We start from the raw sequence: 23,435 nt of genomic DNA, 5'->3' as shown, positions 1-23,435 counted from the left end.
AACCAAAATAACTCCAGCAAACACCAAAGCTGTCTGGGTTGAGAACAGAGTCCTAACAATGCAGCCTCCACACACACACAGCTTGTGCTGTGACATGGTGCCGCTTAAAACCTCACGGTTTCCTCTCCTCCCACAATTCCATCAGGTCATCAATTAGTGGTTTCAGGTGGCAACCCTTACCTCCTGCTTAGGGAAAGTAAATGAGAGAGAAACTGGGAGAAAACAAAACATACGTCCTTGGACGTAACACTGGGTTTTCTATGACTTACATCCATTTTTCAACGTTGGCCATAAAAGCCATTATCTGTACATATCTAGGCTGATACCATGTTTCGTGGTCTTCTTGTTTTGACTCTTCTTCCAACATTTCACTATAGGAAGCGTGCACGACTTTGAACTCTTCAAGAAATTCATTAAACTTGATCATGTTTTGTTTAACTTCATCAGGAAACTCTGGCTCAATCATTAAATCATTCACAATGTTCATTCTCCGTGTTACATGTGACATTTTTCCTCCTCTAGATGACCGCAATTGCACGACAGTTTCACTCATGTCTTTAACAGGAGTTGTTTCTTCTTCATTAGAATCAGCCATGGCCCTCCATCACAGTGTTTCTTTATTTGGTTTGCCAGGCTTAGATTGGACGTTTCCTTCATCTTCATATCGCGTAGTTCCAACATAAATCCGTCTTTGATAAATTCACAGCAAGAGTCTTTGACGCAATGTAATGGCAAAAAACAAGGTTGGGTTTTCCCTGTAACCCCCGTTATTGTTTCCAACCACCTGGAGAATGCGTGTACAGGGTCAGACTCACAGCCCGAATCCAAGAAAATCCAAGTGTTGTCATGGAATGTTTGTTGATATTTATTGCAAATAAACAAAGTACAAAACAAAAAATGTGAACTGACTTAAATGACTTTAAATATTCATTTGTAGAGCTTGGAGTTTAGCTTTCTCCTATAAGCAAAAGCTCCTGCAACACAGATCCAGGCCGAGGTCAAAGACTGTATGTGCTGGCACGCCTTCTCCTCGTCATGCTCTGAACGCTCCAATTTATATGATAGCGCCCTCTCCTGGCTGTAGAAGATATACTACTCAAATGCAACAGAAAAGACAACTATATTATGAATATATATATGAAATATATTATGAAACCAAAAAATTAACTCAAATGCGGCTCCTACAAGAAGATTTAGAGAAAGACATGAACATACAGCAGAAAATTGATGAGAGCAGCAGCAGATCATCACATCTATGAGAAATAACTTCATAATCTCACAGATTCTCACATCAATCCAGCTTTCAACTGCCAACAGCAGAACTTATCATATAAACCCAATAGATGAATTAAAACCAAAAATTATGAAATTATAATCTACAGTTTTAGTTGGGAAGATTATGTTCCGGACATTTATTTTATTGTGTTTATTTATTTTATTTTTTAAAAATTTTTTGCTTATTTTATTGGATTTGCAGCTGACTTTTAATCACATATAACCACCTTCATGTATTATTCTTCACAAGATATTTGCATCATAGAACATTGCTAAACATGTCCTTCTTTAGAAATTGTAAATGGGGTCATTGCTGAGTTTGTTTTTTTAATTCAATGTAAAAATAAAACCATTTGAAATGAAACAATATTTGCTATTAAAAGTCGCTCATACAATTTTATATTTTAACAGTCAATTAACATTTTATCCAACAAAAAGCACACATCAATTAAAGTATAAAAAACTTATAAAAACAATAAATCCACACAGAAATCAAAAGATTTGAAGCAAATGTTTTGAGCTGTAACTCTTTTTTCCTCCTGCAGATGTCACTCAGAACAAAGAAAGTGTGTTTGATCGCAAACTTTAATTCCACACAGTATAGAATTATATTATTCCTGAATTGAGTTTTAAAAAGTTTTTTTTATAGTTAAACTTGATCTCTGTATAACATTACGTGATTAAAACAAAACTTGGTCACATGTGGAATAGTTTGATGACAGTCACTGTTCTTGAGGTAAATATTGTATTTCCATCAAAATCCGACCCGACATCTAAATATATGGATTATTTTCAGGAGTAGTGTAGTGAATCCAATAAGAATAAAAATAAAAGAGCACAAACGCGACGCTTTAATGTACTTAGATTTATGAATTAATAATCGGTTAACGTTTCATTGATTATTAATGAGTAACTCAATAATTTTAACTAAAAAAACATCCCTAATGTATATTTAATGATAAGTTAAGTTCAGGTAAATCAGATTAAGCTCATTTCAATCCTGTTGTTCTGAATGAAATGAGATCAGATGGCTGTGAAAGAGTGTAGTTGTAGTTTTCTCCTGCAGGTGGCGCTCTCTACATCAGCAGCTCTGAGCAGCTACACACTCAACGAGTCCCATGAGTCTCTGCTCCAGTCAACAGAAGATCACAATCCTCTCTTCATTCACATGTGAACTGACTAGAACTGAGTCAAACAGCAGCACACACTCAATACACACAGCTGCATGTAGAGCTGATTCTGCTTTACTCTCAATCTGTCCAGAGCATTTCATTAATACAGGAAAGATACTGTTTTATTTCATCTGAAACACAATCTGTGATGTAATTTGTATTACTATTCATTTTACTTCACTCAGAAACAAATCCTGTCCACTAGTTGCTTCTAAAACAAGATTTTTTGCACTTTCTTTAGAAAATGTGTCGGATACTAGTTCTTTCTTTCTCTAGTTTCTCTTGTTTCAGATCTATTATAGTGCAAACTAACAGGATGTGTCTTCCCCCAGAAGAACAAACTTCCTCTTTCCTCAGTGAAGCGGTCAGATGTTTCCTCGTGTGTCAGTCGAGTGTGAGTCTCGCCGTGAAGACGCTTGTCTTGATGAGAGCCAGAACACAGACGATCTGAAGCAGCGTCACACTCTTCTGCTGGGATTGAGTTCTTCTGAAACTGGACTTTAGAGAAATGATGCTCATCTTTGGACTGATGCTGCTGCAAACTGCTGCATGTGAGTCACTTTCACATCAGACTCTTATGATGCTGATCAATCAGATCAATCTCTGACATAAAAACATTTGAGTTAATATTACATTAAGAGTCTGCAGAGATCTAGTCACAGTGTTTTCTGATCTTCTGAAACAGTTTGTATCAGTGGAGTATTATAAAATGTGAGAGCAAGTGAGCGTTTAAACACTTAAAACAATGTTAATAAAGAGAGAACTGTCACAGTGTAACAGGTTTCAGCAAAAAGTGCAGGACTAAGAACAATTATTCATTATTAAAGTTTCACATTAACATGCATAAAAAGATTCAGGAAATAAAACTAAGGAGACAGAGAAAGCATGAGTTTCATTTGAATACAATTAAGATGAATGAGAGCATAAAGACGAGTTCACATTTCAATGTTCCACTTACATTTTTAAAGTTAATGTTTGATAATAACAGATATTTTCTATAACACTCTAATTTGAGTTGAATGTAAATCTGTGCAGTGACAGGATTATGTTCCGTATCTTGTTAAAAATAACAGCATTAAAGGGATAGTTCATCCAAAAAAGAAAATTCTGTCATTAATTGTTCACCATCATGTCGTTCCAAACCCATAAGACCTTTGTTCATCTTCAAAATGCAAATAAAGATATTTTTGATGAAATCCGAGAGCTCTCTGTACCTCCTTAAACAGCAATGTAATTACAACAATTAAGTCAAGAAACGCAGTAAGGACATCGTTAAAACAGTCCGTGTGACATCAGTTCAACCATGACACACAAATGATAAAAATCTGTGTTTATTGTGAAGATGAGTGTAAGCAGCCGAGTCTAAGACTTAAATTAGCCGAGGGATGCTGGACTGTGTTTGTTAATGGACACACTGGTTTATTAACTGAAAGTTAAAATGTTCACAGTTGTAGATTTATGTTACCAAACAAACAGTGAATAAATCCACATTTCCATCCTTCACCTGTACAAATATCTACTATCATATATATCCCAGTGTAACCGTGTGCTCCTTCTCTCCTGTTATCTGAGGGAAGTCTCCGTCTGTATTATGTAACTGATTACACAAGAATGACCCTCACTGGACGCCTGCATGTAAAAGTTTAAAGTAGAGATGAAATGGTTCTGACAATGAGCATTATTGAGATGAACTGAGATCAGATCAAGAGTCTGTTTGATGTGTTTCTTCAGATTAACTTTAATTCTGTGAATGTTTGTGTAATTTGTGTCTGATTTTAATTCATGATGTCCTAAAAGATTGGAACATTTATGTGTGTTTTGTTCTTCAGGTCTGGAGTTAAACTGCGGTTTTGATCAGTCTGATCCCTGTTACACAGCTCTGGGACACAAACTCAATCTGATGATGGTGCAGGACGCTAGTAAATATGATCTGAAGATAATAAAGAGAATAAACAACACAGCAGATGGTTCAGTTTGTAGAGTAAAGAATGACAGGATGAGGACGGGTGAATGTGATCTTTATAATAACAGACCTGAAGTGACAGTCATTAATGGGACTGTGATAATAAACCGTGTGTTCAGAGCAGATTCAGGGAATTACAGATTAAGACTCGAGAGCTCAGACGGCACAGAAACATTTCGAGATCTCCAAGTGATTGTTGAAGGTACAGAAACTCTCTCATCAGACTCATTACAATCTCATGTTCTCCAAAGATCTCTCTCTCATGCAGATGAATCAGATGAATCTCTGTGAAGGTTTTTATTGCAGCTCATTATTAAATATTTATGAAGAGTCTGAGACGATTTTATGAATGAAATACCAGTGTGTTGCTAACTGTGTACTGCATACTGCTTTTAAAAATGACATGTGAAAGCATTTCAGACAATTATTTGCTTCATTGTTGTCACATGACTGACTTACACTATCATGTCAGATATACATTTAGTTTAGAAATGTCTTGACTGACTCATTTACATAATATCAAGTAATAGTCATGTAACTGTGATGTGTCCCTCCCTCCAGCTCCTATTGGCTCAGTGGAAGTGTCAATCATCTGCTCCTCCAGTGGGGTGATGAGGGTGTTCTGCTCCTCTGAGGGGGATCAGCTCCTCTACAGCTGGACTCTGAATGGAGATCCACTGATGGATGGAAACAGCAGCATTGATCTGGATGAGGGAACTGATGGAGACATCAGCTGCAGCGTGAAGAACCACGTCAGTCACGCACAGAAGACCATTAGACTCAAACCCTGTCCTGGTGAGATTTTAATACATGAATGTCTAAATACATGTAGAAATCATATGATGCTGTCAAGTTCCTACCCCTACTTCCATGAAGCGTAGTGAAGGCAAAGCCTCCCAAAGAAAAGAATTTTCATCTAACTAATAAGTATTTTTTGCTAACATCTTTCCACAGCTGTACTGCTCCTCTTCTGGGTCTGCTTTTGCCTTGAGGGGTTGAGATTTCCAGTTTTCATGTGACAGCAGCAGTTTACTAGTCAGTCAGTCACACAAAAGGAAGAATAGAGAGATAAAGAGCTAACACATGGTATTAATTGATGTAGATGATCTTTTCCACCCTTTTATGACATTATGTCTCATAAGGGGCAAAATATTGAGGCCCGTTTATCATGTTTGGATGCGTTTCATTCTAACTGGTCAAGGACCCGAATACATTTTATGACTAGTAGCTTATGATTCCATTATAATGTTGAAATTCAAAGTAATGAGTTTATATTTACATTATTATATGAAATCACCTACTACATTCATTGAATACTATGGGCCTAAAAAAAATTTGTAATTTTCTTTCAGGTATATCTTTTTTTTTTTTTTTTGTTATATAGATGTAATATTTTCTTCATTCTATTTATTTTTATTTCTTTATTTTCATTTAACACACTTCTAAGAATGAAAGTACCTGCATGTTCAGTAATAAGTAAATAAATAAACAAACAAACATGGGTGTAGCCTACAAATGATACTTATTAAAAATATATTGATGATTTATTACATGAATATCAAGGATATTCACTCTTCTGTTGAGCACAAAAGAAGATATTTTTCAGAAAGTTGGTAACCAAACAGTTAAATGCTTAATTTTCTTTCAGGTGCACCCTCTTTTTTATATAGATGTAATATTTTATTTTTAGTTAACTTATTGATACACAATACACTTATTAACAGTATAAAACAGTTATTTTGAGATAGATGCCAAATGCGCTCCTCCTATTCCAGTTTGACATTGAAGGGGTGAATACAACATATTTGTACATTCTAACACGATGTGCTGATGTTTTATTTCAGGACCAACTACTGCAGCTGTGACCTCTAGTGTGACCTCTGCAGTGACCAGCAGCTCACAGTCATCAGAATGTGGTAGTAGTTTAACAAACACACTCCTGGAAACATGAAAAAGGGTTTTGTATTGTGTCTAATTCTTGTTGTTCAGTGTGTTCAGTGTCTCTGGTGTTTGTTGTGGTCTGGTGTCTTCAGATGATGGTTCTGTAAGGTCTGTTAGGAGCTTTTCACATCTACATGAGACACACATCAGGTGAGAGACATTTATCATCATCATTATGGATTTGACATGCAGATATTTAGAGTGTGATGATGATGATGATGATGGAGATGTGGTGCTTTTAGGAAAGAAACAGGAAGATCAGAAAGTGAGGATGAGAAGATTTAGAGAAGGACATGAACACACAGCAGAAGATTGATGAGAGCAGCAGCAGATCATCACATCTATGAGAAATAACTTCATAATCTCACAGATTCTTACATCAATCCAGCTTTCAGCTGACAACAGCAGATCATATAATATTAACCCGAGAGATTAATTAAAACCAGAAAATATGAAAAAAAAAAAAAAAAAAAAAAATATATATATATATATATATATATATATATATATATAAGAATTCTACAGTTTTAGTTAGGAAGATTATGTTCTGGACATTTGTGGTGCTGTTGTTTTTATTTTTTTTATTTGTCTTTAAACTAGGATACTTTTTATTTCATCACTGTTCATCCAGACTCTTGTCTCAGACTCAGGTCTGTTTAGGTGTTTTATCTGTTTGAAGCTCTTGATCTGTTTCTCAGTTTTGTAGTGTGTGTGGTTTTGCTGTCTGTGGTTTTTCTTGAATTTTCTGTTGAATATTAATCTGTATAACCACATTCGTGCAATGTTTTTGACAAGATCTATGCATCATAGAACACTGCTAAATTTGCCTTTCTTTTTTGAGTGAAATGTCAATATAAAACATTTTGAAATTAAATGTGAAATTTGAGATGTGTTCCTGTGGCTCAGTAGTAGAGCATTGCATTAACAGTGAAAAAGTTCATGGGTTTGATTCCCAGACAACACACATGCTGGTAAAATGTAACGCCTGAATGAACTGTAAGTTGTTTTAGATAAAAGTGTCTGCTAAATGTAAATAAGTGAAACAGTATTTGCAGTCAAAAGTTGCTCATTATTTTTTTATATTTTAACACAGTCAAATAACATTTTATCAAAGCACACATCAATTAATTAATTAAGCATAAGAAAACATGTATAAAAACAATAAATCCAGACAGAAATCAAAAGATTTTTAGCAAATAAGTTCAGCGTCAACTCTTGTTTTCTCATGCAGATATCAGTCAGAATGAAGAAAGTGTGTTTTGTTGTTTAATAGCAAACTTTAAGAGCATAGTAGGGGTGTAATGCTTCACTCGTTTTTATCATTCACTAGTTTTATGCATTACATAACGATGCATATGCATGCCCAATTCTTAAGACTTATGTATTTCAATTGCATATAAAAATTTCCATCCATTTTGATTACATATTTTTGACCTAAAAAAACTAATAAACTTTATGTGATGCAAATTTGCCAACCTTATGTAAATGAAACAAGTCAGTCACAAGATTTATGTAATAGTACCAATAAATCCAATTTGTTTTAAATGCATGAGAAACATGTTTATTTATCATTAGGTAATAAACCTAATGTAATTAAAATTCATAACATTTACATAATTTTTATCAATAAACCCAAAGTATTTCATATATTTAATCCTACCCCACCCAATTCCACTGTGCTACAACAAAATCTAACTACAACACACAAAAAGAACAGAAAGACAACTTTGTTACATTATATCAATTTATTAATGCTTCAAATCATTTGGGTATATATGAGCTAGCAAGACATACTACACCGTGTTCACACACTTGTGTGCAACAACAACAAAAAAGTGCCTTTAAATTTACATGCACATTAAGGTTAAACCCTATTTTCCAAATAAAAATGCCACAATCGGCCATTCTGCAGAAATAAATGCAAAAAAACTAAAATTTTACACAAAATAAAAAAAAATTAACTGTAAAAACATTTATAACAGAGTGCAGAAATAAGATCAGTTTCCTCAAGAACTGCACATATGAGGTAAAGCGATACATGAGGTAAACCGATTACAGTACTGCTTACGTTTCACTACTATTTAAAATTAATCTGTGACATGCAATAATTTGAAACATTAGGACAATGATCAGAAAAAAAGTCTCAGGAATTGAAAGTCTCTGCACCACCACACTTTTCGTGCATATTAAATTATGTTAGTAGTACTTGAGTAAGAAAGGAACATTCCTGACTGCGGATGTTGCTGTTGGACAGTGTTTTCTCTACTTCCTGTTGGCCTTGCTGTAGCTAATCGTAGCTCCGTGTAGCTTTTTTTATTTTTTTCTCCAGAATCTTTGTCTTAACATCACTCTCTGTTTTTTTAAAGTGATAAAATATAACTTAATTCACACCATATTTCTGATTTTATAGATCAATCTTATCAGATTAATTTTGTTCGTTCACTTTTATTTTTCACATGTAATAAACGTTTCCGATCAAAACATTAAACAGGTTCTGATGTTCGACTTCGCCAGTTGGAGATCACTAAAAATAACATTAAGGAGGTGTGTGAACTTGCAAGCACGATGTCAGACACTTTAATATGCTCTGGTCCCCTCCCTGCTTACTGTGGTGACGAGATGCATAGCAGATGGTCATCACTCAAAGGCTGGATGTCGAAGTGGTGCCCACAGAATAACATAGGTTTCATAGACAATTGGACGAGCTTTTGGGGCAGACCTGACCTGTTTAAAAGAGATGGTCTTCATCCCTCCTGGGGTGGCCCCACTCTTCTCTCTAGAAATATGGCAAATAGTCTTAGTGTTTATACTTGACTAACTGGGGCCCAGGTCAGGAAGCAGACAGACTGGCTAAACTGACCGTCTGCTAGCTGCCTCACGTCACAGAGGTCAGCTAATTCTCAGCATATGAGACTCTTTCACCTAGATATCACACTATAGAGACTGTGTTTGTTCCCCAAACTAGAAAATAATAATAATCTAATAATAATCTAGATGTGCTCTGTTTGACAGAAACTTGGCTAAAACCTGATGATTACATTATTTTAAATTACTTCACCCGCCCCCCCCCCCAACCCAAGATTACTGTAATGAACATGAGCCGCGTCTAAAAGGCAAAGGGGGAGGTGTTGCTTCAATTTATAACAACGTTTTCAGTATTTCTCAGAGGACAGGCTTCAAGTATAACTTGTTTGAAGTAATAGTGCTTCATTTAACATTATCCAGAGAAGCAAATGTTAATGATAAATCCCCTGTTATGTTTGTACTGGTTACTGTATACAGGCCACCAGGGCACCATACAGATTTTTTTATAGAGTTTGGTGATTTTACATCCGAGTTAATTCTGGCTGCAGATAAAGTTTTAATAGTTGGTGATTTTAATATCCATGTTGATAATGAAAAAAGATGAATTGGGATCAGCATTTATAGACATTCTGAGCTCTATTGGGGTTAGACAACACATTTCAGGACCTACTCACTGTCGAAATCATACTCTAGATTTAATACTGTCAAATGGAATTGATGTTGATAGTGTTGAAATTATGCAGCCAAGTGATGAAATCTCAGATCATTAGTTAGTTTTGTGCAAACTTTATATAGCCAAAATTGTTACAAGTATGGAAGAACCATCACTTCTACCACAAAATAATACTTTTTAAGTTATCTTCCTGATGTATCCAAATTCCTTAGCATATCCAAAACCTCAGAACAACTTGATTATGTTACAAAAAACTATGGACTCTCTCTTTTCTAGCATTTTAAATACAGTTGCTCCTTTACGCTTAAGAAAGGTTAAGGAAACCAGTATGACAACATGGTATAATGAGCATACTCGCACCCTAAAGAGAGCAGCCCGAAAAATGGAGTGAAGCTGGAGGAAAACAAAACTAGAGGTATTTCGTATTGCTTGGCGGGAAAGTAACCTATCCTACAGAAAAGCATTAAAAACTGCTAGATCCGATTACATTTCTTCTCTTTTAGAAGAAAACAAACATAACCCCAGGTACTTATTCAATACAGTGGCTAAATTTACGTGAAAAAAAAGCCTCAACAAGTGTTGACATTTCCCAACATCACAGCAGTAATGACTTTATGAACTACTTTACTTCTAAAATCAATACTATTAGAGATAAAATTTTAACCATTCAGCCATCAGCTACAGTATCGCATCAGACAGTGCACTATAGACCCCCTGAGGAACAGTTCCACTCATTCTCTACTATAGAAGAGGAAGAATTGTATAAACTTGTTAAATCATCTAAACCAACAACATGTACTGTATGTTAGACCCTATACCATCTAAGCTCCTAAAATAGGTGCTTCCAGAAGTCATAGATCCTCTTCTGACTATAATTAATTAATCTTTGTCATTAGGATATGTCCCCGAAACCTTCAAACTGGCTGTTATTAAGCCTCACATCAAAAAACCACAACTTGACCCGAAAGAACTAGTTAATTATAGACCAATCTCGAATCACCCTTCTTTGTCCAAGATACTAGAAAAGGTGTTATCCTCACAATTATATTCCTTCTTAGAGAAAACTGGTATATGTGAGGATTTCCAGTCAGGATTTAGACCATATCATAGTACTGAGACTGCTCTCCTTAGAGTTACAAATGACCTGCTCTTATCATCTGATCGTGGTTGTATCTCTCTATTCGTTTTATTGGATCTTAGTGCTGCGTTTGACACAATTGACCACTATTGAACATTCTTTTGCATAGACTTGAACACTTTGTTGGCATTAATGGAAGTGCATTAGCATGGTTTAAATCGTACTTATATGACCCCCATCAGTTCGTAGCAGTGAATTAAGATGTATCATATCAATCACAAGTGCAGTATGGAGTACCTCAAGCTTCAGTACTAGGGCCGCTACTCTTCGCGCTTTATATGTTAGCCTTGGGAGATATCATCAGGAAACATCGTGTTAGCTTTGTTACTGTTATGCACTGTTATGCTGATGATACTCAGCTCTATATTTCTTCGCGACCCAGTGAAACACACCAATTTGAAAAATGGAATGCATAGTCGATATAAAAAACTGGATGACGAGTAATTTCTTACTGCTAAATTCTGAAAAAACAGAGGTGTTAATTATAGGACCTAAAAACTCTGCATGAAATAACCTTGAACACTGTCTAAGAATTGTTGGTTGCTCTGTCAATTCTTCGTCATCTGTTAGGAACCTAGGTGTGCTATTTGATTGCAATATTTCCTTAGAAAGCCACATTTCTAGCATTTGTAAAACTTAATTTGTCCATCACAAAAATATAAATTACGGCCTATGCTCTCAATGTCAAATGCAGAAATGTTAATCCATGCATTTATGACCTCAAGGTTAGATTATTGTAATGCTTAATTGGGAGGTTGTTCTGTACGCTTAGTAAACAAACTACAGCTAGTCCAAAATGCAGCAGCAAGAGTTCTTACTAGAACCAAAAAGTATGACCATATTAGCCCGGTCCTGCCTAGACTGCACTGGCTCCCTATCAAACATCGTATAGATTTTAAAATGTTGCTTATTACTTATAAAGCCCTGAATTGTTTAGAACCTCAGTATTTGAATGAGCTCCTTTTACATTATAATCCTCTACGTCTGCTATGTTCTCAAAACTCAGGCAATTTGATAATACCTAGAATATCAAAATCAACTGCGGGTGGCAGATCCTTTTCCTATTTGGCACCTAAACTCTGGAATAACCTACCTAACATTGTTCGGGAGGCAGACACACTCTTGCAGTTTAAATCTAGATCTCTTTAAACTGGCTTACACATAACATACAAAAATGCTTTTAATATCCAAATCTGTTAAAGGATTTTTAGGCTGCATTAATTAGGTAAACCGGAACCGGGAACACTTCCCATAACACCCGATGTACTTGCTACATCCTTAGAAGAATGGCATCTACGCTAATATTAGTCTGTTTCTCTCTTATTCCGAGGTCACCGTGGCCATCAGATCCAGTCGGTATCCTGATCAGAGGGTCACTGCAGTCACTCGGATCCAGTACGTATCCAGACCAGATGGTGGATCAGCACCTAGAAAGGACCTCTACATCCCTGAACGACAACGGAGACGAGGGGCCCATTCTTCGTACGTCGCTAACTCAGTTAGATCTCAGTTAGATCTTGGATCATTTGGTTCTTCGAAGCTCATCCCGGAGCTGCTGTCATAGCAACAGGTCCGTAAGCTTAAACCTGCGAGGGAGCAGCTTATTTCATGTAAACAGGATTAGATCGCTTCTTTTCAACCAGAACTGATACTCAAAATATGTCTGCTACCTCCGCTACTTTATTACAAGAGTATCGTACTGATCCAGGGACAATAATTTAAAATAATAATCATTAAAAAAAATGTTTTAAATAATATAAAAATGTGTCATAAACAGAGATGTATAGTAACGAAGTAGAACTACTTCACTACTGTACTTAAGTACTAAAAGGCGGTATCTGTACTTTACTAGAGTATTATTTTTTTCTCCTACTTCCACTTTTACTTCGGTACATATTTTCGCTGAGTTTAATACATTTACTCCGATATTTTTTTATGTGCTGCATCGTTACTCGTTACAATTATAATAATCTTACGAATCATTCCATTACAAACCACTGCCAGAACTGTAGATGGCAGGTTTGATGAAGCTGGCACATCATTGAGCGAATCAAGCGAGACTGCGCGTGCTGACTGAACTGCTGTGAAGAGAGAGATGAACACCGAGCCGAGCCAGATAATGACTCGTTCACGAGTCAAGAACCGGTTGCATCGGTTTTCGGATGACCAGTAACGTTAGTTCTTTCTGACAGTTCGATTCAATACACCAGTTGAAAAAAACAGTTCACCGATTCTTTTGCGCTCGATGCAATGGCGTCATTGGCGTTGACTGCACATGGGCTCATAACATTAACACAGAATCAGTTCAGAATCAATCACCAAAAGAATCAGTTCGGTTCCAGACGCTCTGTGTGTCGGTTTGCTTCACGCTAAATCACACATGCGCAGTATCATCAGCTCCTCGGTTCACGAATCGGACGCGTCTGACAGAAACGGTTCTTGACTCGTGAACGAGTCATTATCTGGCTCAACTCGGTGTTCATCTTCAGTTCTCTCTTCACATCAGTTCAGTCAGTGTACTGTTTGAGTCAATGAATTACTCCGGGATATTGGTTTTTTTTAACTCAGAGGGAGTGTCAGACACATTAAACAAGTTAACATCTTAATTCATCTGTGGATTAATGCGTATTGGAGACGCGAACTGTTTAAAACGATTCAATTCGATTTGGTGGACTGTTTCAAAAAGATCCGGTTACATCGAATGATTCGTTCGCGAACCAGATATCACAAACTGCTTTGTTTTTAGCTGTCTTACAACAGACAGTCGTAAAGTCGTAGTTTTTGCTATTTTTGGACCAAAATGTATTTTCGATGCTTCAAAAAATTCTAAATGACCCTCTGATGTCTTACAGGTTTGAAACAACATGAGGGTAAGTTATTAATGACATCATTTTGCAAATTGGGCTAACTAACCCTAGTAACCGTTTTTTGTTTACAAGAAGTTACAGTCAAATGAATTGTGATTGTCCTTTAGGTTAATCATTTGAAATAGTAAAAACAATATGTTCAAACTTTTGACTACTTTCTTTAATAGCTACATAACACAATACTTCTACTTTTACTTTCAGTACTTGAGTAGTAAATTTTAAAATAGACTACTTGCAATACTTAAGTACAAAAAATGTTGAATACTTTAGTACTTCTACTTAAGTGTGGTGCTTAAAGAGCACTTCTACTTCTACTCAAGTCACTTTTTTGATAGAGCACTTGTACTTTTACTCAAGTATGGTTCTCTAGTACTTCATACATCTCTGGTCATAAATTATTACTTCATAATTGTATTAGAGTCTTACACACATGCTATACAGATAATAGAGTCGTGCATTATTTTGAGTGATGACTGCTATTATAATAGAGTGCAGGAGATGCAGATAACATGATATTATCCCTTAAGAAACTTTCATTAATGCTGTCACGTAACAAATCTGTCCAAATATAAAATGAAATGAATAGATAATTTCTACATTGAAATAAAAATGTAAAGACTGCACAACTATTATAAATTGCGAATCTAAATAATTGGGAATCATGAAAAAAATTCGAATAAAATAAAAACATGTATCTATTATCTGTTTCATGTATCTATTATAACATTTATGTAGTTTTGTTTGCTTGGCTGTTTCCTTATAAAAGTCCAGAAATTTGTCAAGTTTTTTGTCGTGTGTCATTTTAAATATATGACGTCATTACATTGCCTTCTTGCCACCAGCCAATCACTGCACTGCTGATCATGGTTTCGAGTATCGATACATATCCCCTTTTAAACCAACACATGAACGCACAATTATCTCAGATAACTCAATCCAGCGATACTACTCATACACAACAGGTGCGTTCGAAGAACCCAATTAGCCGGATCATGATTAGCACAATGATATCATCTTGGATGTGTCATTTGATCTCGGATTTATTTAATAAGCGATGTACGAAGAATGGGCCCCAGGACAACTAGAGCCCCAGATACAGATCCCCTGTAAAGACCTTGTCTCAGATGACCACCAGGACAAGACCACAGGAAACAGATGATTCTTCTGCACAATCTGACTTTGCTGCAGCCTGGAATTGAACTACTGGTTTCGTCTGGTCAGAGGAGAACTGGCCCCAACTGAGCCCGGTTTCTCCCAAGGTTTTTTTTTTTTTTCTCCATTCTGTCACCAATGGAGTTTTGGTTCCTTGCCACTGTCGCCTCTGGCTTACTTAGTTGGGGTCACTTCATCTACAGCGATATCGTTGACTTGATTGCAAATAAATGCACAGACACTATGTAAAGCAAGGCAAGGCAAGTTTATTTATATAGCACATTTCGTACACAATTGTAATTCAAAGTGCTTTACATAAAAGAAAGTAAAATAATCATGAAAAATAATAACAAAAATAAAAAAAGCAATTTTAAAACTTTAAAAATGATTAAAACATTTAAAAACAGTTAGAAATGATTTTACATAAAAATAAAAAAAATAAAACAATGAAAATATAGTGCAATCTGTTCGGACATTGCACAGCGCTCATTCAATAAATGCACAGCTAAAAAGATGGGTTTTGAGTCTAAATTTAAATGTGACTATTGTTTTAGCACATCTGATCTCTTCTGGAAGCTGATTCCAACTGCGGGCAGCATAGTAACTAAAGGTGAACTCCCCTTGTTTTGTGTGAACCCTTGGTATTTCTAACTGACTTGATTCTAGTGATCTGAGTGCACATATCTGCAATATATTTCGGTCCTAGGTCATTTAGTGACTTATATACGAGTAAAAGTACTTTAAAATCAATCCTAAATGTAACTGGAAGCCAGTGTAAGGACCTGAGGACTGGTGTGATATGCTCAGATTTTCTGGTTTTAGTCAGAATCCTGGCAGCAGCGTTTCGGATGATCTGCAGCTGTCTAATGGTCTTTTTGATAAGGCCGGTGAGGAGCCCATTACGATAGTCCACCCTGCTGGTGATGAAGGCATGAACAAGTTTCTCCAAGTCTTGACTGGAAACAAAACATCTAATTCTTGCAATGTTTTTTAAATGATAGTATGCTGATTTAGTTACTGCTTTGACATGACTATTGAAAATAAGTTCTGTCTCCAGAATCACACCAAGATTCCTGACTTGATTTTTAGGTGTTTGACCCCTACAGTCAAGGTATGCATTCACCTTGAACACTTCATATTTGTTTCCAAATCCAATGACTTCAGAATTTTCCTTATTTAACCGAAGATAGTTCTGGCACATCCAACTATTAATTTCATCAATGCATTGGCAGAGGGAGTCAATGGGGCTGTAGTCATTTGGAGATAAGGCTACGTAAATCTGGGTATCATCAGCATAGCTGTGATAGGCAATTTGGTTCTTTCTCATTATTTGACTTAGCATACACAGGCCAAACAAGAGCGGTAAAAGAATTGAGCCTTGTGGGACTCCGCATGTCATGGACGTCCACTTAGACTTATGCTCTCCTATACTCACATAATAGCCTCTCCCAAGTATGATCTGAACCATTTGAGTACCATCCCATAAAGCCCGACCCGGTTTTCCAGTCTCTCTAGTAGTATGCTATGATCGACAGTGTCAAACGCAGCACTGAGATCTAGCAATACCAACACCGATATTTTGCCAGAGTCACAATTTAAGTGAATATCATTTATTATCTTAATGAGTGCTGTCTCTGTGCTGTGATGCGGTCGGAAACCAGATTTAAAATTGTCCAGGTATCCATTTGTTCAGCTGATTAAAAACTACCTTTTCTATAATTTTGCCTATAAAAGGAAGATTAGATATTGGTCTAAAATTGCTCAAAATTGTGTTATCATGATTGGTCTTTTTCAGGAGGGGCTTAACAACTGCAGTTTTTAGGGAGTTTGGAAATGTCCCAGAAAGAAGTGAGGCATTCACCACTTCTAAGAGAGGGTTGGAAAGGAAAACCCGACTGGGAGGACTCTCGCAGCATCCAATGGGGCCTCTAACACAGAAAATCGAACGGGTAAGCATCGCCAGACGGGGTTAAAAGATGTGAGAGTAGCTGAGAGTAGCTTTTTTTTTTTTTTTTTTTTTTTGCAGGATTTGGCGAGAGGACGAGACTCGTAGCGTCGGACGGTTAAGCCTCGCCTACCGTCAAATGGAAAGGTAAGTTGTGTGGCCGAGAGACTGTTACCGACGTCCGAAGAGAGCACACGCATCGAACGGGTAAGCCTCGCCGACCGTAGAGTGGAAACGTAAAGCAAGTCTGTCCAGGAGGCTCTCGCCAGCGTCCGAAGGGAGCACACGCATCGAACGGGTAAGCCTTGCTGACCATAGAAAAGGAAAAGGTAAGGTTGTCTAACCGGGAGGCTCTCGCCGGCGTCCGAAGGGAGCACACGCATCGAACGGGTAAGCCTCTCCGGATGGCGGACAGAAAAGGTAACGATAGGTGGCCAGGAGGCTCTTGCCAACGTCCGGCGGGGACAAAACTGGGTGAGCCTCGCAGGCCGTAGGATGGAAAAGGTAAGTTTGTGTGGTCGTTAGGCTGTCGTCAGCGTTTTAAGGGAGTTTGCTACTCCCGGCAAGAGACGGGTTAGCCTTGGCGACCATAGGAAGGAAGGAGGGTTTATTTGTGTGTTTGGTACTTGCAGTATTTGAACAGCTTGCTTGTAGGTTTGTAACCTAAACCACGTGGTAAGGTCGTGGTTGGCTGGCCAGGAGGCTGTCGCCAGCGTCCGATGGGAGCACTCGCATCGGACGGGTAAGCCTCGCAGGCCAAGGGTGGAAAAGGTCAGGTTGTCTAGCCGGGAGGCTTGGACCGACGTCCGATAGGAGCTTAGCTCCAGGAATCGAACGGGTAAACCTCTCTGGCTGAAGGACGGAAAAGGTTGTCCGGCCAGGAGGCTCTTACCTTCGTCCGACAGGAGCTTAGCTCCCGGATAGAACGGTTAAGCCTCGCTGGCCAAAGGACGGAAAAGGTAAGGTTGTCTAGCCGGGAAGCTCTCACCTACATTCAATGGGAGCCCTGACTCTGTGCATTGGATGGGTAAACCTCTCTGTACGTAAGACAGAATGGCAAAGCAGGTAGCCGGGGGCTTTCACCTACGTCCGAAGGGAGTGTGAGCTCCTGGCAACGAACGGGTAAGCCTTGCTGGCCGCAGAATGGAAAAGCTGAGGTTGTCTGGCCCGGAGGCTCTCGTCAGCATCCGTTGGGAGCTCAAGCTCTTGGCATCGAAGAGAGAAGCCTTGCCGGCCATAGGACTGAAAAAGGTAAGGTTTTCTGGCCGGGAGGCTATGGCCAGCATCCGGTGTCTTTTTATTTATTATTTATTTATTTATTTATTTATTTATTTTCTATATTTATTTTTATTTTTATTTATTATATTTATTAAAATTTGCGACACCTGGTGGGTAGTCTCTCCAGCCATCGGAGGGAAAAAAGAGCCCGTTAGTGTTCGGCGAAAGCGTAACTTGATGTATTGGATGGGTACATCTTGCCATCGGAGGGAAAATTGTTTGGGCTGCAATGTACTCATTGGTGTTCGATAGGTAAATGTCGCTTTTTTTTTTTTTTTTTTTTTTTTTTTTGGTTAATCGGCCTTTTTTAATCGGGTAAGCTTCGCTGGTGGTCGGATGGAAAGTCCAAGATTGATTAAGTGGGAAAGCATCTGCCAGGATTTTAATACTTGCGATGTCAAACGAGTAAGCTTTGCTGATAGTTGAATGGAGAAAGCAAAGGTTGGTTCAACCGGGAGCCCTCTTGCAGCGCCTGTCAGGGAGTTCGATACTAAGGATGATTTATTTGTCTACGAGGGTAGACGCTGTGAGGCTTACTTGAATAATTGTTTAGCAAATCCAATGAGCTGCTTCCGATGATGAGTCCGAAAAATCTTGGTGCAGTCATAGTATCCGAAATTAATCGTACAAAAATAAATTGGATTTCCTGTGCCAGTGTACCCCAAATAGGTGCCATGTATCGGCGATGTGGTCATAGTCAGCACGTGAGATCGATGGTACATATCGACGATGTAATCGTGCATGGGTGGAGTAAGAGAAAGATTCTTTATACTGACTGAGCTTACTATTTACCATTTTGACCATGCAGGTGCACGAAAAGAGCCTATGGAATCACCAATAATTAAAAAAATATACTTTCTGACGTACTGATACACTGGTATTAAGTATAAATACTATATTTAAATACTGCTAGTTCATGTAGTCGGCACTACGGTCATCTCGCTTGTCTAGTGAATTTTTTTTTTTTTTTTTTTTAAACCTAAGGGCTCACATCATCCTTTGAGAGCACGGGCGAGCGGGAAATGCAGTGCTGAGATGGGATAACGGAGCGGTTTGATAGCCGAATTATGGTAGGCCGCCTAATGATTATTATAAAAACGTTGGTTGGAGAATGGGCCTAATATCGTCTTGGCTATTGTCGATACATGATGCTATCACCGCAACCTCGGATGCATGGCATGCCTTTAGGCGGAGGTGATGTGTGGTATTTTTTATTTATTTTTATTTTTTTTATATATATTTAGGTGTAGGAAAGGACGCTGCTACGGCAGTGGGGAGAACGGGAAAGGCTCCTGCTGGAGCAGACACTGCGCAGCAGTGAGGAGGTATAGGAAAGGCTCCTGCGGGAGCAGACACTGCTGCGGCAGTGGGGAGAACGGGAAAGGCTCCTGCGGGAGCAGACGCTGCTGCAGCAGTGGGGAGATACGGGAAAGGGTCCTGCGGGAGCAGACACTGCGCGGCAGTGAGGAGGTGTAGGAAGGCTCCTGCGGGAGCAGACACTGCGCGGCAGTGAGGAGGTATAGGAAAGGCTCCTGCGGGAGCAGACACTGCTGCGGCAGTGGGGAGAACGGGAAAGGCTCCTGCGGAAGCAGACACTGCTGCGGCAGTGGGGAGATACGGGAAAGGCTCCTGTGGGAGCAGACACTGCTGCGGCAGTGGGGAGATACGGGAAAGGCTCCTGCGGGAGCAGACACTGCAGCGGCAGTGGGGAGGTACAGGAAAGGCTCCTGCGGGAGCAGACACTACTGCGGCAGTGAGGAGGTACAGGAAAGGCTCCTGCTGGAGCAGACACTGCTACGGCAGTGGGGAGATACAGGAAAGGCTCCTGCGGGAGCAGACACTGCAGCGGCGGTGGGGAGGTACAGGAAAGGCTCCTGCGGGAGCAGACACTGCTGCGGCAGTGAGGAGGTACATGAAAGGCTACTTGCTTCGGCTGCTGTAGATGTTGGCTGTGGGAAGAGTAAAAAGTGTTAGTAATATTTGATGGGGCAAGCTAAAAATGGATGGGTAGCCTACTGTGTTACCAGCTTAGCAATTTGTTGCCTGATTTGACAATTCCTCAGGCCTTGTCCACCTTATTATGTTCCTGTTGGAAAAGCATCTTTCCTCTCATTTGGCCTCCGGGCTCTTTAGACGGACTCCCGAGCGGATACGTTTGGAACGCTGTTTTCACGTTGTATTATGGACTGTGGAAACAGAGGCTTTTGGAAACGATTGAGCACGTTCAGGAATAGGAATAGTTTTCCTGACATGATGGAAAATTAATCACTGGAATTATGTTTTATCGAAATATTGGTCAAATATAAAAGCCAAAGTCTTTGGACTTCGATTGATGCGCGGTTTATCCAGATCAAGTAAGAGAGTGATGTTTAACGTGCTGTGAAAATGAAACGTAGACTGGGGCCGTTGGCGATGCTTGCAGCAAATGGGTTAACAGCAGTTATGTGCTATTCGCTTCCAAGTGGTTTCTAAAGAGATTTACTTTCCGTTTTTTTCCGTATTACGGTCCTTAAAAGGCGATGGTAATTTTACTCACACTTGCTATCCTGCATCAAAACACGAGGGCAGATGCGTTTTAGATTAATTTTGAGTGATCACGCCAGTGAATGGTAAAATAGGTCCCTAAATGATTTGGTCCTACCAGAAGACTTGCATGGAAATAAAAATTTTAAATTAAATTAAGCATTTAGCAGGCGCTTTTATCCAGAGACTTAAGTTTTTTTTTTTGTTTTTTTTTTTGAACTTATGTCTGTATCATTTCGGCGAGGTTTAAACGTGTGCGGTAAGGCGAATGTAACAATAATAATAATAATAATAATAATAATAATAATTCATTTTATTTGTAGGAACAAACGCCAAAAGCAATACAACAATTCATTAAAGACAGGTAGTCTTGAATAAATGTGACTTAATCAACTTTTTAAAATCGCCCAACATAGGTGCATATCTGACGTGCAGAAGAAGTACATTCCATAGCTTAGGGGCTTTATATGAAAAGGCTCTTTCCCCCATGGTCTTTAGCTCACATTATGGCTGGTGAAGTGAAAGAGAGTTAGTAGAGTGAAGAGAGCGTGATGGAATATCAGGACTGATGAGTTCACAAAGATACTCAGGTGCAGTCCCATGAAGTGCCTAGTATGTTAAGATAAGAATTTTAAAATCAATTCTCACGTTTACGGGAAGCCTGTGTAATTGTGAAAGAACCGGTTTAATGTGTTCGCGAGGAGAAGTACAAGCGTGCGGCAGAATTTGTATATACTGAAGCTTGCTCAACGATTTAGCTGGAAGGCCTGAGAACGAGGCATTACAATAATCTAACCTAATGCCTTTGGCTTCGTGGTTAAAAGGTGGCATCATCATCCGACGGAACGGTGTATCTGTAGTCCAAATCTATGCGGGATCCACACCCCGGATCAGCAGGTGGTGGTAATGCACCTTTACGTTGGTTTGCCAAAACCGCCATAAAACACTACTAGAAGAAGACGGAACTACGTCAAGACGTAGTTTAACAAAACTTTAGCCGCAAAACTGCTTTTAGATGCAACACTTTGAATGCAAACTGCCGTAAAAATCCAATTAAGAAAAAGAAGAACCTGTTTTTTAGCGTCTTCGCCTGGAAATGTATTAGTCTGCGCCGCTAGAGGAAGCGGCCTCAAACTGCCACTCGGCCGGAACGCCGTGGTGAAAGACTGAGCCATGGTTGGATTCTTTCTGCTGCAATCCAGCGCTCGACAAGAGCTCGGTCTCGGGCGGCACAATCGTGTATCGAGCAAGGCGAGCTCGGAGTTGCACGGTCTATTGGCCACGGTGTGTGGCTTGGCGAGGATAGCAGCTGTCGCGATGACGCTTAATGCTGCTCAACGGCCGTGTTTGGCTGGGTAGAAATGATCTCGGGTCCGGCAAAAGCAGCAGGTCTTTTAAATCCCCTCTGTAGCACTCTTCGTTGGTACGAAAATTGGGTCTGTGATAAGGTGACTGACGAAGCGAACCAGCATGCTGATAAACCGTCAATGGATAGAGGTAAGTCAGCGATATTTATACTGTGGGATTGATTACTTGATTGTGGTCCACCTGTGATGATTAGGCTAAGTATCTGACGCGCTCCTCTCGAATCTTCATTGATAATTACATTTAAGTCTACGGGTGGACAATGCAGACCAACCAACCCGATCATACAATGAACAGTGATGAGTAAGTGCTCTAAAGTTTGTGATAAACCTAAGAGCTCCATGATAAACAGTATCCAACAGTTTCAAGCTTGTGATGGAAGCATTCATGTATATAACATCGCCATAGTCAAGAAAGTGGCTGCAAAAAGGATCTACCTGATAGATAGTTGTCAAACCAGCAAACTGTTTGTTCTGACAACCTGACACTGAGAAATCTTTGTTTAAATATTGCATGATCCACAGTATCAAAAGCCTTCGATAGGTCAATGAAGAGAGCTGCATAATGTTGCTTTTTATCTAAAGAGTCAATAAAATCATTTACTACTCTTAGGGCTGCTGTAGTTGTGCTGTGTTTTTTACGAAAACCTGATTGAAAATTAGACAGAATATTGTTGATAGTTAGAAACTCTTTCAATTGTTCATTCACCAGAGTTTCCATAACCTTGGCCAGGACAGACAGTTTCGAGATGGGTCTATAGTTATTTAAATCAGTCAGGTCGCCTCCTTTTAACAGAGGAAAAACAAATGCGGATTTCCATATAAGTGGAATTTCATTCGTGTCCAGAGAAAGATTAAAAAGATAAGTCAAAGGCGGTGCAATAAAATCAGATGCTAACTGTAGAAAATAAGGCTCCAAGTTATCAGGACCAGACGATTTTCTAATGTCTAAAAGTGTGAGGGCTTCATGCACTTCTGAAACTGAAAATGGCTTGAAACTAAAAGAATTACTGATTCCAGAATGACCATGAGAATTACCTTTAGGATGATTCTGATGTGAAGTGTTGAGGGAATCAAATAATGAACCAGAGGCAATAAAATGCCCATTAAAACAGCCAAGCATCTTAGCCTTATCGGATAATTTATGTGAGTCATTAAGAATACATGGTGGCAGCTCAATGCCAGTTTTGTTTCCAGCCAAGGATTTAATCGTCTTCCAGAATTTTAAGGGGTTATTTAAATTATTTGAAGTTTCTATAAGAAATTGGTCAGCTTTGGCCTTCCTGATAGCCACAGTGCACAAATTGCGCAGTCTCCTGAAGAGCAGCCAATCAGAATC

The 23,435-nt window shown here is 38.8% G+C and overlaps 1 protein-coding gene across 2 annotated transcripts in view; it reads left to right on the top strand.

The window, feature by feature from the left end:
* The window catches only part of LOC113114360 (uncharacterized), a 575,280-nt gene that overhangs the window by 505,959 nt on the left and 45,886 nt on the right, over positions 1 to 23,435 (top strand). For both annotated transcript variants that reach the window (XM_026281273.1, XM_026281274.1), the window contains 2 exons: positions 4,277 to 4,612; positions 4,972 to 5,205. In XM_026281273.1, the coding sequence (XP_026137058.1) occupies positions 4,277 to 4,612; positions 4,972 to 5,205 (570 nt within the window). The remainder of the gene's footprint in view (positions 1 to 4,276; positions 4,613 to 4,971; positions 5,206 to 23,435) is intronic.

This window comes from Carassius auratus, chromosome 14 (assembly GCF_003368295.1).
Source record: "Carassius auratus strain Wakin chromosome 14, ASM336829v1, whole genome shotgun sequence".
Lineage (NCBI taxonomy): Eukaryota > Metazoa > Chordata > Actinopteri > Cypriniformes > Cyprinidae > Carassius > Carassius auratus.
The sequence above is the reverse complement of the archived record's forward strand: the minus strand, read 5'-3'. Positions and strand labels throughout refer to the sequence as shown.